General features: G+C 41.2%; 2 protein-coding genes across 4 annotated transcripts in view; one reads left to right on the top strand and one right to left on the bottom strand.

Moving 5' to 3' along the window:
• Window positions 1-9956, bottom strand: part of UPF1 (UPF1 RNA helicase and ATPase) — a 31265-nt gene extending 21309 nt beyond the window's left edge. For 2 of the 3 annotated variants that reach the window (XM_078600133.1, XM_078600135.1), the window contains exons 1-5: window positions 9536-9955; window positions 6660-6799; window positions 5980-6069; window positions 3768-3935; window positions 224-404 (exon numbers count right to left, since the gene is read on the bottom strand). In XM_078600133.1, the coding sequence (XP_078456259.1) occupies window positions 224-404; window positions 3768-3935; window positions 5980-6069; window positions 6660-6799; window positions 9536-9718 (762 nt within the window). In that variant the 5' untranslated portion in view covers window positions 9719-9955. Of the gene's footprint in view, window positions 1-223; window positions 405-3767; window positions 3936-5979; window positions 6070-6659; window positions 6800-9535 lie in introns of all 3 variants that reach the window. The other variant, XM_078600134.1, reaches the window with a different exon arrangement.
• Window positions 9957-16087: 6131 nt separating this feature from the next.
• LOC144722155 (uncharacterized) overlaps window positions 16088-17906 on the top strand; it is a 31293-nt gene continuing 29474 nt past the window's right edge. Inside the window, exon 1 of the mRNA XM_078600329.1 lies at window positions 16088-16411. Within this exon, the coding sequence (XP_078456455.1) occupies window positions 16266-16411 (146 nt within the window). The 5' untranslated portion in view covers window positions 16088-16265. The remainder of the gene's footprint in view (window positions 16412-17906) is intronic.

The raw sequence follows: 17906 nt of genomic DNA on the forward strand, positions 1-17906 counted from the left end.
TACAATAACAGAAAAACAATTCCATTCTTGCATTTCCACACTGTGGTCTCGTATTTAAAGTTGTGCTCTTAAAAAATATTTGATACAAAGTGACAATATAGAACAGACAACGCATCTCGCCTTTTCATCACGACAGCCTATTATGTCTTGTGATCCTCTAAGTTTTGCCCTGCTTCACACAGCAGCACTGGCAGTCACACAAATAGAAAACCTCCGGCATCACCTTCCACAGCTCCTCCAGCTTGTTGATCTGCTGGGCCGTAATCTGCCGTGCCCTGAGTTGCTCCTGCTCCGAAGGGATCTTCACGAGCCAGGGCAGAAAACAGCGGTCCTGGATGAGTGGCTGCCACTGCGTTGCATCCCAGTTCATGTCCTTCAGGCTGCTTTGGCTGGCGCATGGTTGCCTGCAATGGTTGGGGGGGGGGGAGCAGTGATGCATTATATCCAAAATGTAAGCAAAATAAACACAATAACAATGGTGAAATAAAATGTGGCATGTATGCAGTGACCCTAGCTGTCAGAACATGCTCCCTGGACAGAAGCTCACTTCACTCTGCTGTCCGGATATGGAACTGCCTCCCTGAACATATTGTCCGTGAAATCACAGATTCTAGTCTCCAGGTCTTCAAATGCCGAGCACATGGACATCACCACACGCCTTGTAGAACTGAGTCATTGAGCTGCAGTGAACCAATGATTATGCCGATGAGATGTACTCATGTCTGATATTGCTGTTGTTCACAATTGCACCCAATAAAAATGCTTAATGCATCTATAATGTCACACTCCATTTACACAAGGACTGCAGAATGTGGAATGAAGAGGCAGCCCACAGTGGTTCAAAGGTAATGATAATTTTGATTTACAGAAGAAAAAAATCGTGTATTCTATCGTACATTTTGAAATCACATGAAAACCCTTAAAGAACTTAAACTCTATGGACTCATAAAATAAATTCAGTTAATGCAAGGCTGTTAAGCATATATAGCCAAGCTACTGATGGCTAGAGGCAAACAAGAATGGTTGTAAAAGCCTGTTATGATTTTATAAAATATCTTTAAAACAGCTAATGTTATGTAACAAAAAAAAGTTGTAGTAATAGGTTTTTACCCTTTTATCTGGCAACAAAACTGACACCTTTATACAAGGGATCATGTTTGCAATAACCACAACACTTGCAGTCAAAATGCAAACAAAAAGAGACAACTCTGATAATGATATGCAGTCCTTGAAATTGATTGGTCCACACGCGAGACGGCTTTTCTTAGAGCCTCGTCTCACATGGTGTTGGACCAGATGACGCCAAAACAATATTTGCTGTTTAATTTGCTCAATGCCAATAAAAAAAATCCTTAAAGAAATGTATATCACCAATGCTTTGTTTAGTTCAGACTAAATGCATTGTTTAAAACAAAATGACTAAACAGTCAAATGTTAGAAAACTGCAAAAACAGCCACCAAATAAAATTGTTCAATTTGATAAAAAAAATTGCAAAATGAACATTAATCTTGAAAGGGCACTTGAAATTGCAACCATAGTAACCGTACACAAATGCGAGTTTAGGGTTTTTTAAAATACAGATTTGCAGCGTACAAGGGTATGCTGCAGCAATAAATTCTACCCACACACCTCCGCTTGGGGAACGCTTATGTTAGCTCGCATAACTCATGTATACTGCATGGCAAAAATGCTCCCCACGACCTGCCTAACAATTATCCCAAAAAAATTTGACAGTGAGGACATTCCATATTTGAATTATACATCAAAAACCATTAACCAGGAAAAAAAAATTACGGCTCAAAAAACAATGAGAATGCACAAATCATATGAACCATTCAAATGATGTGGAATAAAAATCGAAGATTTCAAGCACACATAAACACACTTCGTTAAACAATGCAAAATTCCTATGGGAAATTGCCCATGCTCATTGTTTCATGTTGTGAAAGACAGCCATGATTTTAATTGCAGTGCAACTATGAGCAAATAAAAAAAAATAGTGGTGTGCAGTATTAAAGGACTCATTAGGTTTCCACGTGAAATTATTTGCTGATAATGTAAATATTAGTCATCATAAACATAAAAATAAAGGAATATGACATGTAAAATGTTAAGATATTTATCCAAAAAAGTACTACCTTAAGAAGACCATTTGAAAAAAAAGCATGAATGCTTTGGTCTTAAATAGCAATATCACAATTAGACATAATACATATTTGAAGACAAAATTTTACGCATCAGTACCATCATTAGCAACAGGCATCGACTGCAAATAAAAAAACTTGAATGAGTATTCATTACTCTTTGTTGTTGCACTTAGAGAAGAAAAATATGTAATTAAATGTACACGTTTTTCTTTGTAAATTAATAGTTACTACCAGTCCTTCATGAGCTAAGCTTTATCAATTGTTCTAAAGTTATGTTACTGTGATAAAGTGTGGGTGTAGCCGGCCACAGTATTCCGAGCAAAACAAATCTGTTTCACAATGAGTGTCATATATTTCCCAACTACCACTGTTGTCAAACAAATGTGTTCAGTCACTGCCAGCTTAACACCACCACAGAATAGATACACAATTCATTTTAACATGGATGTCAGTACAGTGTAAGCCTATTGTGTCACAGTACAAACTACATTCCATTTTAATCCCTGCAATACTGATCCTTTTTGATATTCACCAGAAAGGATTTCACCCGGTGTTGTGTCTCTCCCTGCAAAATGGGTTGTGAAGCTCGCATTGTGCAAAGACTCACGTGGACAATCGCAGTGGGCAAAAAAACAAAGTATGCCCTTAACTGTCGTGCATTGCAATTGAATCTTAACAAAAATATTAGCCGTTTACTTATTGGGTACAGAAATGAAACATTGCTATCAAAATCTGGGCAGAGTCCATGGGTGCTGAGAACAAGTTGAAATGTGTCAACAAAGCATTGGAAAAGGAGCCTAAGCTGGAACATGTTTTGGTTGTGTTCCATCGAAAAACATGACTACGACACCGCTTCCGATGTAAATGATGGCGAGTGCAAAAAGTGCAATACAGTGAACATGTTACGTAAACCAGGATCATGCCTTGCATAAACAAGTGATGCAAAATAAAAGACCAAACCAGGTTTTGCTCATGCATGTCTACTGCGTGTTAACCAATCATTGCAGAGCATCATATGTGAATGGTCAAGTTAAGACCAATGCTCATTGATAAATCGACACAAATACAAACGGCACACCCATCACTCGCTATTACCAAGAAACATGCTAACGTAAAACTAAAATTATAAATCGTGATATTCTTGGTTCTAAAAGGTAAAGTCACGTAGATAGAATTTTTTTCATTAATGAATAAATTGAAATTCAAAGCAAAAAAACACAACGTTTCGATCGCAACACAAGCGGTCTTCAGGCGGACTTTACCGAAAGAACTAAGAATATGAATTCCTACAGTCACGAAAGTTTCAAGTGATAAATCGTTGCAATGCATGCTATGCATATGGTTGTATTTGTAGGCATACTGAACTGCAACAGGTGCCAAGAGCGTGGTGAACCAGTGGAAATACTGCAGTAATAAATGCATTTGCAGTCACATTATCAAGGTGAAAATGAATCAACTATTTCCAATAACGTTAGAAACTTCACAAAATCGTATCTTTTCCACCTGGCTTTTATTTTTAAACTCATAATTAATAACAGAAATGTGATGTGCTGCTGGTCAATATTGTAAACGGCGCAATACAAGAAACTTTTGTATTCCGTACGTAGTGGGAAGCGTACCGGCACAGCAGCACCACGACCGAGTCAGCCTTGGCAGGGATGAAACCCAGCAGGAAAACGTTGCGGCAGCCACAATTGTAACACTCCAGCACAGTCTCACCAAGCGCCCCATCCTTGTGCAGTGTTACCTCCTTGCACTTGGCACGCACAAGATGGTTCACGATGTGGCTGCGGGAAGAAAAAAATATATTAACAAAAAAACACGGGTATATAAACGAATTGTACATCTTTATCGTCCTACCTGCATACATTTTGTACAATGAGGTTAGGGGAAGGGGTGATAAAGGAGGATAGTCGTGTGAAATGAAAGCTTTAAGTCAAGATTTAAGTTAAATACGTTGTTTCGTCCACTATTTTCTTATGTTTTACGTACTGAATGTGCTTTATAGGCGATTGATTTTCTGTTTCCATCTGCAGTGCCCTTTCGAGGCTCCAGTATTTTGCAACTGTAAAATTGAATTTTCTAAATCTTGACTTAAAGTATTCGTGACTGCAGCAGTACATATTCTATGGTTCTTTCGGTAAAGCCACATAGATAGAAAAATAATAAAATTATCACATTTCCATCGCAACACAAGCAATCGTCTTCAGTCTTCACGATTGCTGGTGTTGCAATCGAAACGTCGGGATATTTTTATTATTTTTCTATCTACATGGCTTTCCCTAAAGACCCATAGAATTTGAATATACTAATGTGGGCATGTGTTTCACATCGGCTTATTTCACAGCATTTTCCCATTGTACAGTACATGGGTAATTTATTTTATATGTAAACTGGTTGGTAGGCAATATTGAAAATTTCGTACCCTTTGGTTATTCACAACGGTGTGGTGGATTAATTTATTTAACCTTCGTTAGGTTTTTAAATTATTTATTGTGACAAGCATGAATTCTTCCGATCCAAAAATTCCACTTCAGCGCCCTCGTAGTGGAGGCCGCTCTCCGATCGAATATTAACATGGTAATTTCTCATCACTAGCCCCACCCACTTTGTTGATGACCCTTGGGCTACACCCATTTTAAACCTTTAAAACAGTCTATCTCAGCAGCTTTCCCCCTATTTTTCCTCCCGATGACGATCACTTGTGTTGTGATCGAAACGTCGTAGTTTTTTGTTATTTTCTTTGAACCTATCTACGTGACTTTACCGAAAGACCCAAAGAATGTATTGAACTGAGATGTCTACTATACTACATATTACATGTCACAGCTAAACACTACCTAGTCTCATTTCCCATTTATATATAAAATGTAATCAAATGTATGCATGCACACAATGTCATTGCATCCCTCTTGCAACATCATCCTTTGATTTCAAGGACCATGTGTGAGACATGAAGATAACTCGTGAAATATTTAACATGCTACCACAAATAATAATGGGAGAATAAGCTACCCAGTAACAAACTTCAACATCCGTAATCAGTGTTCAATTGAAACACTACAATGGAACATAAGTCATCCGAGGCTTTAAGTAACCCCACAATAGGCAGCAGCTTTTCAATCAATTCCCAGAACATTTTTTTCCAAAATAATGCCATTGGAAACCGATACAAAAATAGTAGGAATAACATTGATAGTTACACCTGTTAAAATGTTTGTGGACCAAATGCAAGTCTATTTTGTGTTACACATTCTAACATGTACGATGTAGACTGAATCTCCTTTTAAACATTTACAACGTAAACATGGTTTTACGTACATCTCCAGGGGAGACATGAGCTGCTTCTGTGAATGTACGCGGTCGCTTACATTTTTTCGTGAATTTATTCCGCGTGGTACAGTGCTTTTTTAAGTGCCCAGTTATAATTTGTCATATACCTGACATTTTGAGATCAAACTGGTTTGGCCGGACCAGCATAATAGGTACGTTTTAAAAGTCAAGTAAACTTATATCATTGTCAGATTGTATTTATAAAAAGATTGTTATTGCACATGGGGCAAAAAAGATGTTGGTTCGCGCATTTTTCAACTTACGAATGGACTCAACATACATCACCAAATTCCTTCACTAATTACAAGAAATGAATTCAAATGTCATATCTATAACATTATTAACTTTGCACCACAGGGTAAGTGGACTTAAGCTGCTGTATTATAATTGACATTGTTTAGCCAAATGGAAAATAATCAGGAAATGCTGTCTGATTTGTAAACATTTGCTTTGATTATAAAATTAGCTTAAACATTACAAGTAATACATCTGTCCCACCTTCCGGATGTGTTCCCACGGCCGTTGCAAAACCACTTTTTGCTGGAATTACAATACACCACGCAATTGGGATCGTGAATTCCACAGTAACTGCAAAAGAAAAAAAATGACCATATTTCAGCAATTAACATATCTATTAAAGAAAACAAGTTATACTCATTTTAACATAATCAGTTTAAATGAAAACAATATGTTTAAAATACCATGCAACAGGTGTACTGCTAAAATAGCATTAAACAAAATAACCATTGCCATCTTCTTGGTTCTTTCGGTAAAGTCACGTAGAAGGGAAGTAATAAAATAATAAAAATAAAACATAATAAAACATTTTTATTATTTTATTACTTCCCTTCTACGTGACTTTACCGAAAGAACCAAGAAGATGAATCCCTGCAGTCACGAAAGCTTTAAATCGAAATTTAACCATTGCCATGTAAACAACTGACAAATAAAATAAAAATGTACTTTAAATAATAAATATAACTTGTTTAAGGCTTCTGCAGTTAAAATTACATAATTAGATGTGCTAGTTTGAGGAAAACCCATATGGTACAACAAAATATCGAAACACTGCAATTTGCAAATGCAGTGTCCTTAAAAGTTATTTATAGTGGACCTCCCTTAATTCCACAAGAATGTATTTCCTCTAAAACCACCCGGCGGAAGCGACAAACGCCTACCTGCAGGCATGCGATGGGAGGTCCTTTGAGTAATAAGCATCTTCCTCGTCTTCTTCAAAGTTGAGCTCGGCCAGAGACTGAGTCGCTTTTGCCACCGCCTCATCCATCCCATTCGCGAGGGCCCCATCTGGTCCATTCAACTAAAATGAGATCGTAGAGAGCAACATCTGTATACAGCCGACGCACACGGCATATTAACAACGCGTGATACATCTCCCTTCGTAGACTTCGTCAAGTGAACGCGTGCAGTGGGTGCTCAATAAACCCGCTTAAAAATATGACGACCGCAATACGTGTGGTGTGTGCTGGGCAACGATGGGATCACTTGTTCCAAATGTATTCCTTTCGTGCATATTGACACCTGATCCTCTAAAGGCCAACAAAAAAACTGAACTCAAAATACGGCAACAAAGTTGTAATATTTAGATTACAATATCATCGGTACAGTCGTTGTGAACAGGCAGTGTTGGCATACATATGTAACAAAATCACATTTTGACTGCGTATTTAAGCAAGGTAACCGCATGCGTACAAGCACAAAAGGCATTCATTCATTCGTATCCAATTTACACACATGTACTTTCAGGGACCTAAATAACTCTTTACATCTTGACATGAATTTTGTTTATTATTAAGATTGTAACACGGAAAAAGGTGCACTTAAGCACTGGGCTTATAGCACGAAAATGTCAACGAATTCATGAGAAACGTGTACGGTACCTGGCAAGACGACACAATTTACAACTTTACTCATGACAGCTGCAACCTGCCGAAATAACCCTCACTCCTTCCCAGCAATACCAATGACATGGTTATTCATAATAACGTAAAACCAAATGTCAACGGGTTGTGGTTTTTTTGTATATATATGAATGTCCCTTAATTGGAGAACATGTTTTTATAAAATCGATACGCAGTTGTCCGCTGTATTGTCAAGAAGCCTAGTTGCCTTTGGTTTACAGACTAAGCCGATTCGTCACCAACCAAGAGTGCGTTTAAATCAATCCGCTCCCCATCCTATCCTGCCGAGCAGTGTGCGTCAAGCCTCACCGGATCAAGACAGAAGCCGTTAAAGATCTGCAGCCTATGGGAACCTGCGTACAACAGTTCTGCGACACGGCTTAGCAAGAGTGTAGAGGTCTCCGGCACCTTAGACTCGGGACCAGTTACCGGCTGATGTTCGGGATCTATGCTTGAGTATAAGCCAATGTAGCAAAAAACGTCAAACGCTGTTATTCCATACAGCCAGTAAGGTTTGTCACGTAAACGGTGTGTTGGAGAGGAAATCCACAACATTTACAATTTGAGTATGGCGTTTGGCAAATCGCCAGATTATACTGGATGTAATTTAGCAGCGAAAAGTCGTAATCAAATTGTATATGTTGTGGATTTATTCTACAACACACCGGTGGGCTGTAGTTACTAATTGGCGCGTTTTGTTGACGTGACAAATCCCTTACTGGCTTTGTCGGGTGGTGGAGGGTTACGACACATTTATACTCACACGATCGAATAAAAAACGCATTATTAATCATATTTGTCGCGAAAGCCTGCGTGTTAAAATGACTGTTATTCCAAAGAGCCTTTGGTTCTTTCGGTAAAGTCACGTAGAAAGAAAACAAATTAATAGAATACGACGTTTCGATAGCAATAGAACCAAAGAGTAATTCCTGCAGTCACGAAAGCTTCAAATCAAGTTTGAGCCTTATATACATAATAATTAGCGCACATTTGTTATTGAGTGGACTCATTCATTACGAGAATACGATATCAATATTAAGACTTTCAAAAAGTCGTGCGCGCGTCTTAGGCAGTAATTCGAAAAGGGTATATTTAACAATGTATTGCGCAATTATTCATACAATTTCCGGATATTTTAGAATATCCTTCCTTTTTTTTGCAAGTAAAATTTACTTCTCAATTTGTCGTAAACGTATTCGGGAAAAATAAATTACGTAAAATGTCCTGGTCTTAGGTAGGTTCTAAAGAGTTTCCCAACCCCATTTACGCGAAAAAAACCCCTTAAATTACTAAAGCAAAAAATGTAATTTTTTGTTGAATAAATTATCTAACTTTTAATTAGAAATCATGTTAATACGCAATGTCTTTATTAGTGTAAGCGTTATATATATTTTTTAATCACGAACTGTAACCAACTGTAAGCCATATGACGCGTGAAAATGTGGACTACGCATGTAATAATGCACAGTGGCCCGGATTGCCACGATTGACACATCACGATTCGATAAAAAAAGGAAATCGATTGTCTTTCATCTAATATCTCCATTGCACTCTGTACATCCAATCCGTTTGGTCTTTAATGTCTTCAAGAGCTATGGTCGAGAGACACTCTTTGAGGCCTCCCCAAAACCCACGACCCTGCGATGTAACATTAACCATCTTTGCTCGTATTGTCGAATTCATCCGTCATCTTTTCCGCCTCGTGTAGAGTCATACGTACTTGTCTTTCTGTGCCCCGTAGGGTGACAAATCGTAAAAAGATTAAACCAATTCTGCCACGTGCATGTCCACACACACGAGTACGTCACGACTGTGATATTCCACTTCAGTCAACTTTGTTCAACATCCCACGAAACAGTTAACCAGCAAGCCACAGACACCAAAACACACTCTCTAAAGAAACACCCAATGACATTAACATTAATCACATTCTAAACTCCCGACGTACAACCCACGCAACCACCCACGCCGCTCGGCCGGCACCGCGAAGCCGCGTGTGGGACTTGCGGTCGCCACACGCGCCTCAGCGGGCAGCCCCGCTAGGCAACACCGAGGCTTGCGCTCAGGCCTAAACGCAAATAACTCCACAACGGGCACAACAACAACAAAAACCCCGTCAACCGGTGCGTCCACACCTGTCCGTGCGGCGGCGCGTCGAGCTGCCCGCCCTGGCTGGGACCTCCCTGGCTCTGCGAGGGCAGCGTGAAGTCCGTGTAGTCGAAGTCGGTGGCCTGCGTGTCCGCGCCGATGAGTTCGCCCTCTTCCGTGTCGAGGAACGTGAGGCTCTGCGAGCTCGGCCCGTACGCGTCCACGCTCATCTTTGTTACGGATTATTAGTTGTTATTCGTGACCGGTTGTTGTTGTTTTTAAAACGAACGCCCGTTGTTGTTGTTGTCGTCGCTCGTTTCGTACAACTTTGCGAACGCGGCGAATTCTTTTTTCTTTTGCTGCCAGAACCGCCGCGGATTTGCGAGCGCGCGCTAATGGCGGAGCGCAGCCGTTCACCGGACGCGGCGCGCGACGAGCGGAAGCGCCATTACCAAAATACCTTCCCCCCACCCACACCCCACGCTTGACGTCATGTACGCGCGGAAGCTTCCGCTAGAATGACATCACGCGCGCGCGGGGGAGCGAGAATGACGTAACGCCCGTCCGCGGGAGCGAGAATGACGTCGGACTCGCGCACGGGAAGGGGGATTAACGTCACGCGAGCGCGGGAGCGATAATGACGTTGGGTTCGCGCGCGGGAAGGGGGAATGACGTCACGCGCGCGCGGGAGAGTGGACACGATGACGCGCGAAAGGGGCAACGCGGGAGTGAGTGAGTGGGGGGACAAGGTGCAACCAATCGGCGATCGCGGAGACGTCACAAAAGCTTTGGGGGATGACGTCACGCGCGCCTGCCGAATATTGACGGCACGCGCGGGTGACGTTGCCGTCGTTTGAAAGAGTCCCTCATGAACCGTGGGTGAAGTGAATCAGCATCTTTATTTATACTGCAAGATGGAATCCGATGAGCTATAAAGCTCTTGATCACAGATGTCCTGTAGGAGCACGGGGTTAGAACGTTACAACAACAAACAATGCAAAAAAGTATAGAAAATGTAAACAAATAACTTTAAAAGTAAATACAAATAAAACAAAAAATTGTTACCAGGTAAAGACTTAATTACACTTTTTGGACCATCTTATCTGACAGGCACTATTTTAATTTACTTCACCGAGTGTTAACATCCACAGTGTTTAACAGTAATCTCTTCATTGTTCTTTGATCACCGCTCGCCACGTTTCCATTCATTGTGTTGAGCACTACGTGATGTCTTTGATCACCGCTCGCCCTCCGTCCCGGCGCGTCTCCATTCATTGTGTTGAGCACTGCGTGCAGTCTTTGATCACCGCTCCTCCTCCCTTCCGATACGTTTCCATTCATTGGCTACCACAGCCTGATAAGCTCCCCCCCCCTCTCCACCTCCCTTCAACTTGCTTATAAGGGATTACATCTTGAATCATTGCTTCACTTGATGCAGCTAATTCGGCTGTGACGGTCCCACCTGATGACGGAGACTTGTGTTGCCTCCGAAACGTCGTGAATTTTATTTTTGTTTTGTTTTATTTTACTTTCATTAATTTTAATGTTTTTACCTACGTGACTTTACCGAAAAAAACCTGAGAATATGAATAGGTAAAGCCCAACTGAGCTTTTAGCTTATTTTTTTCAGAAGCGACTAATTACAGCTCAACGAAGTGGCTCATTAAACATAATTATTGAGGAATGTGTTGAGCGTTTTTATTACAGTAGATGGGTCACATATCGTGTGTTCTCACAAGCACGACTCGTTGTGCACTGCGCGCGGTGGTGATTAAATAATCGAATTGAGCACGTATCGATTAATCGACGCATCAGCTTGAGGGACACAAGCATCAATTCTAGATTTGAGGCTTTCGTGACTGCAAGGATTCATATTCTTAGGTTTTTTCGGTAAAGTCACGTGATTTTACCGAAAAAACCTAAGAATATGGACACTAGCATGTTGGAGTGATGTCATTTTAGAGTATTCGTCTGAACTGCTTCATGGCGTTGCCTTCATATCCACATCTCCAGTTTCTTCAGCCTCCCACTTTCCCCCTCCCCCCCGGCATGTTGCCTTGCTCTCCTTGCTCGCCCTACCCCACACCCCCTCTCTATCTCTCGTGATTGATTTTATTTTCTACCTACGTGACTTTACCGAAAGAACCAAAGAGTATGGATCCCTGCAGTCACGAAAACTTCAAATCACGAGCATCAGTCGCAACGCTCTCTCTTGACAAAGTCGACACGTCAACAAAAGGGCACTGTGGTATCTAGAACAACTCCCGCCGAGTGTTAAAGTTTCACACCCTCTTGAATCGTCTTGGTTCTTTCGGTAAAGTCACGTGACTTTACCGAAAGAACCAAGAAGATGAATCCCTGCAGTCACAAAAGCTTTAAATCGAAATTTAACCCTCTTGAATGTTGAGTTGCATTTTCAAGTTTAAGTGTGACCCTTTATTATTCTGGATTAGACCTCAGACGTGTGTTTTGCGTGTACTTCCCCATATGCAGTTCCGTATTGGCGTATGTCAATGGATAATTTCACATTTGATTAAAATACATTTATTGTTACACTGTGTGTATGTAAAACGCAAGGGAAGCCTGCTTGGTTACATTGAGAACAAGGCACTCAGTTGAAATAGCCAGCGGAAGGCGGTGTAAGTGAAGCTTCTAATCACATCTGGGTACAAATTGGCAATATTTGCCAGCATCTGGACAGCCTCTGTAAAGTTAAGCGGGGACACATCAGACGAATAAGAACTACGGTGATCTCACTGGGCTCTTGGTTGAAGAAAATACAATTCTATAAATTGCATATCTGTACGTATGTTTCAGTTTCATGTATTAGGTATAACCCTGTGAGCCATGCGGCTCTTGACTCGGGTGCAACCGCAACAAAACAAAAACATGAACAAGAAACATCTTAAAGTGACTACACTCGAACAGAAAAATCCTGGAAAAAACAGCAAAGTCTTCCAGAAAAACACCGTATTTCAACGCTGTGTGCAAAAATCCCAGTGGGATGCAAGTCAAACAATAACAACCATAAGACAATGTAGATTAAAGTTATCAGGCTAACAACAAACAAACATGGCTAAACCAAAACGTTTTCAAAATCACCAAAATAAAGCTATAAAAACAATGTAACAGTGATCATAGGAACGATATACATGTGGTGATATCATCGGGCTCTCTCGTGTTCTAAGAGAACAGGCTTTCTTAGTGGTTTCACCAAATTCAACAAATGTGATTCTGGCCATTGTATGGAGCGATTACAGCATAGAGGACATAATAGCAGGGTTCGTTCTACCAGTCTTGCACTCGTCACATAACTTGAGTACATTGTCACTCTGTTCCAACCCTTCTTCCCATTAGCTCATTACATCATCCAGCAGATACAAACCTTCTCCCTCCCCCATCATTCTCAAACACATTCCTGCGGAGGGAGCTGGTAGGAACGTTGGGTTGCTCGGTCAATGGCCAGGGTCAACGGCGGCGTGGTGTATTCCGCATATATGGCCGACTGTGAGGGCGGTCACAAGCCGGCGTGAGTAGGTTAAACGTTGAGTTTTATAAGGGCACCACGGGGTGACCAGCCCCTCCCCACCCAGCCTCACCCCTCCCACCCCCCACCCAGCCCCACCCTCCCCACCCAGCCCCTCCCCACCCTCCCCACCCAGCCCCTCCCCTCGCCACCCAGCCCCTCCCCACCCTCCCCTCCCCACCCAGCCCCTCCCTCCCCACCCAGCCCCTCCCTGCACGACGGACACAATAATCCCCTGTGGGCTGGTGTAACCAGGAGGTTCCTACCAGTGTAACCATAATCTGCTCTCCCTACACCACGGTCTTTGACTCGCTCTTTCTCCAGTCGAATCCCTTTGATGATACAGCACTTGAATTGTGTGTACCTCATCAGTACTGTATCTGAATTTGCTAGCTGCTTGTTTATATATCCGTCTTAGCATGTTCTTCCTTTGAAATTGTTTCATTTGATCTCATTATTTAAAAAGCTGGAAAATATTTTTATGAAATAATCAGTTAATATATTTTGTATTATTTTTTGTATGCCAAAAAAGAAAAGGGGCCGTCCATAAATGACGTCACGCACCTAGGGGGGGGTCAGATATTTCTGACGGTGTGTGACGAGGGGGGGGGGGTGAGAAATGTGACGTCACATCAAAATGCGCAACTTTAAATAAATATAGACAACACGTTCCACTTAATTAAATAGACTTTTTAATAAATGTTTTCTCCTACAACATCAGAGTGCAGCGCCACATTAAATACGCACTACAATGACTAGTTTAAAGCGATTTGAAGCATGTTTTATTTTCAAAATGGAAATATGGTTTTGGGGGGGGGGGGTTAGCTGATTAATAGTTCAGATAAGGGTAAGTGTAAAGTAGCCAGGGTGGCGGGGGGCAGGAGATTAGCTGATTAATAGTTGGCATACAAAACCATTTGCTAATTTTAGACGTGCTCCAGTCAACATTGACTGGCAAAACAACACTCGTTGAAGAAAGGCGTTTTAAATGTTATAAACTTGCTATTTTTGCACGGGTTTACTTCTAAGCTTCCACATTCGTATGAAAACTATGAAAACGTGATTTTGACATTCGTGGAACTGTAGCATTAGGAATAAAAAACACATAAAGTTTGAACATGATATATATATTTTGCATGAGAGATTCAGCTCTCATCATCCACATCAAGGGATAATGAACTAACTGTGCATAAACCGAATACATACACTACACAGCATACCCAATACCACAGCGCCTGTATTTTTACCAATATATCCAAACAGGGAGAACATTTACGCCCCATATGAACTCTTTGCCCAGTATGTTGTATTCAGCATACAGTGCACGATTAGACAATCGCATTTAAAGGTGAGAAACCCTTTAGGCAAGTGTAGTTCGTAAGAGGGATGTCATACAATTTGAAGTCTTAACAGTCCCATTTGCTTAAATGGGCAATGGGATGACATGCACCGGCATTGTAAATTCCGCACTCCAATCGTGGTGGGTCAGTGTTTTTATACGACCAGTGTCAACTTGACCACAAAGTTGTACACCTTTTATTGACACCGGAAAGTTAAATAATAATAATGTCAATCCTGGATAAGGGCCTACCCTTGTCGTTCGTTAATGCTTCCTGTGCATACAGTGTGTGTGTATTTCACAGTACATTGTCTACAATCTATAAACAATTTTGTATAGGAAGTGATTTTTAGTAGCCAAAAATATATAGTAATTGCTTGGTTGTGAAACACGATTCTATTTCTTTGCAGAACAAAACTGATCAAACAGCACGGCTTAATCATTCTTACGTGTCTCGTAACTGAACATCATGCCCAAAATCAATAACGGCACGGCGAGATCATATAAAGCAATCACACAGAGCACACACTACAGTGCATGGCACACGACAATACACGCCACACACGACAACACACAAATTACACCATTGGTTTCTTATCGTTCCCACAGATACAGTAGCGAATATTTTGGAGCACAGCATTTATACTTTCCTTTAAGGGCATTGGTACCATCCAAAATAATGTGATAAGCTGATACTGCAACCAAGCCCAGCATATATTTAGAACACCCTTTGCCAATCCACTGCTGGATGAAGCCCTCACCATGACATGTTTGTCATGAAAGTTGTTTGACCATACTTCACCAGGATCAGTACAGATGTCACCTGTCACTTAAGGTAGCCGTGAGTGGGAATCAAACTCAGGTTGCCGGCTTCGTAGTGCAGTGCGCGGACCACTGCGCCACAACTCTGCAGAATATTACAGCAGAAATCTAAAGGCAATCTTAAGCACGCAAGTAAAGTATAATGTTATTCCAAATCCCAATAGGAGATTATTAATACACTTTAAACAGTTTTTTTAAGAGTGCTTTAAAATCAGTGAAGTCCCATAAGCATTTCTGGCAAAATTACGAATGTGTAGGAATCTCCATGAATCTTGAGAAAAATCTTGTCCGTGGCAGTTTATTGTAGTGATTTAACAATACCACAATCTCATTGTGTTACTTTATTAGAGTGTATTCCTGTCGTTCAATTCTCAAGTGCGCAATGATCTGCCTAATTTATAAATTAACATCTCGTGGTACACAGTGATTGCTTTATGGAGAAACAATTCCCTGCGATGGGCATGTGGAATTCCAGTACTCTACCAACAATTGAGATGAGTACTGCTGCTGATTTGGATACAGTAAGGGGAACACACTCCCTTATTTAATGAGTGGCATGGAATTGCTGAAAGCCTACCATTCCTACAGGGAGAAGAATTTGCTGTTCTTTCGAAAGTTCACGTGAAAATGGAGGACCGGCAAAGACTTAGCAAGTGTGTGCACACGTTAAAGTAATTTAGTCCCCATAAATCACCTTAATTCACAAGCCCCTTCGGAGCAGTGATACACAGTGGCCTGTGTGCTCTACGTTGACTTCGTAAACTTTCTCGCCCTGGCCGTTATTTGACACCGATGGCGGTAACTCTGTCAGTCACGTGGCCAGCGTTGGCATGCCGTAGCGCACATAGTTCTGGCAAAGCGCAATGGGTTTGCCAGATGCCACTTGTCTCCCGGTGCCTGTCGTGGGTGGCTAACTATATCCGTGGTGGAGTTGCGCTTCACTACCGCGTCTCCCACCACGGCGCGCGTGTCATCTCCGCGCGGGGCAATGGTAACAACGCTTTAGCTCCTGACCTTCAAATTTTAATTTGTGTAGACCGTCGAAACACAAGTAGGAGTGGGCTTGCAGTTAAAGATTTGTGAAGTGAACATGATGGCCGCAAAAATGAACCCGAAGATGGATACGCGGCATGGAATAAACTCTGTCCCTGGATTCTCTCGTGAAGTAATGTCTCCTGACAGTTCTTACCAGGAGAACTTTTTGGATGACAAGGATCTTCGAGAAATGACCGAAGGGTAAGAAATTGCACCTTTGGGAATATTCCTAACCATGTCTACTTAACTTGCATTTTATTTCGGCTATCTGAATTTATGCACGGTGTTGATTTATGTCAAAATATATGATTCCATGCTTTTTGTTGTTGTTGCTGCTGGTAGTATCATTAAGCTAAAGTCATTTGGGTTCTCAAAACGACTGTATATATTCAGCCAAAACTTACAATTTCGTAAGCAATGTGTCCATGAATTACATCTTAATGACTATAACGCACAGTAAAAGCACATTACGGCTTTAAATAGTTGTCATAAAGCAGATGTGTGGCCTTTATCGGGTAACATCCATTTGATAAATTACGGCCAGTAAATCTACTGTGTAATGTCTTTTAGAGCACAGTGCACTATACTATTTACCTACAAGAGGCCTGCAACTTCAGAGGCACTTGATGGGACAGAGCCCTGCTACTGGAAGCATCACGCGCTTTCAGATGCGCTTGTGCGGCTGTCTGGGACGCCTCTTCTGATATTAGGAAGCCACTGGAGCTATGCAGATTGAAAACTCATTCCTTTAGACCTGTTATTTTTGTGTTTAGTTTGTTGTCTTTCCCCCGCACCTCCGATCAGCACGGTTGACTATGTACGGTGTGAAAGAAGTTCAACATGTATATTGATACTGTAGTCAAGTCAAGTATGCAGTTTATTTAAAACTGACTCTGCAGACCCCCCCCTTCCCGATTATTTTGTATAACCCCCTCTTTAAAAAACGCTCACGGTACAGGATGGCTCTACAATGTTACATAAAATATTGCATTGAAGGGAATAACTGGCCAAACAACATAATGGTTTATTACCAAACAATTGTGAGACCTTAATCATGTAACATTGAGAAGAGCGTATGAGGTGGTGGATTTGACTATTGGTCCAAAAATGTAAGGATGATTAAATAAATAACATCGCATCATACATCTGCTGAATATCGCATGCTGCTTTGATGAAAACAAGCTGGCTTGGTCTCTGAGACTGTTGTCATCGCTGACCCAAATATATGATACTAAATGTCAGAATCCATAAATAAATATGGTATTACATGTGTGCATACATAATGGGTGTTTATGCTCATGTTCTCCTTTAGGTTAGGGTGACATTCACAATGTAGTTTAAGAAAAGGCTTAACCGACTGAAATAATATCCCAGACAACGGTTAGAGACAAATGGTATAATTTTATGTGAGCTGTAAATTATTGACAGCTTAAACTTTTCAATGCACCTTGTTTTCACCAAGATTGCTCTATTTTCAATGTGGCACGCACATCTATGTAATTGGGCATTGTGCAATTAAACTTTAACTTGACGATGCGCGCTATTCTTAGGCGTGGTGACGTAAACGCTGCAACAGCCAACCCCAGTGTGATGGATCGCTGCCCCATAGTCCAACATTTAATATCCATGGCTGTCGTGATATATGAAGCTGTGTGCTCAGCCCTTGCAAACGACCTTAGGAAATACTTGCCTAAAA

This window comes from Lampetra planeri, chromosome 13 (assembly GCF_965212315.1).
Source record: "Lampetra planeri chromosome 13, kcLamPlan1.2.h2, whole genome shotgun sequence".
NCBI classification, from domain to species: Eukaryota; Metazoa; Chordata; class Hyperoartia; order Petromyzontiformes; family Petromyzontidae; genus Lampetra; species Lampetra planeri.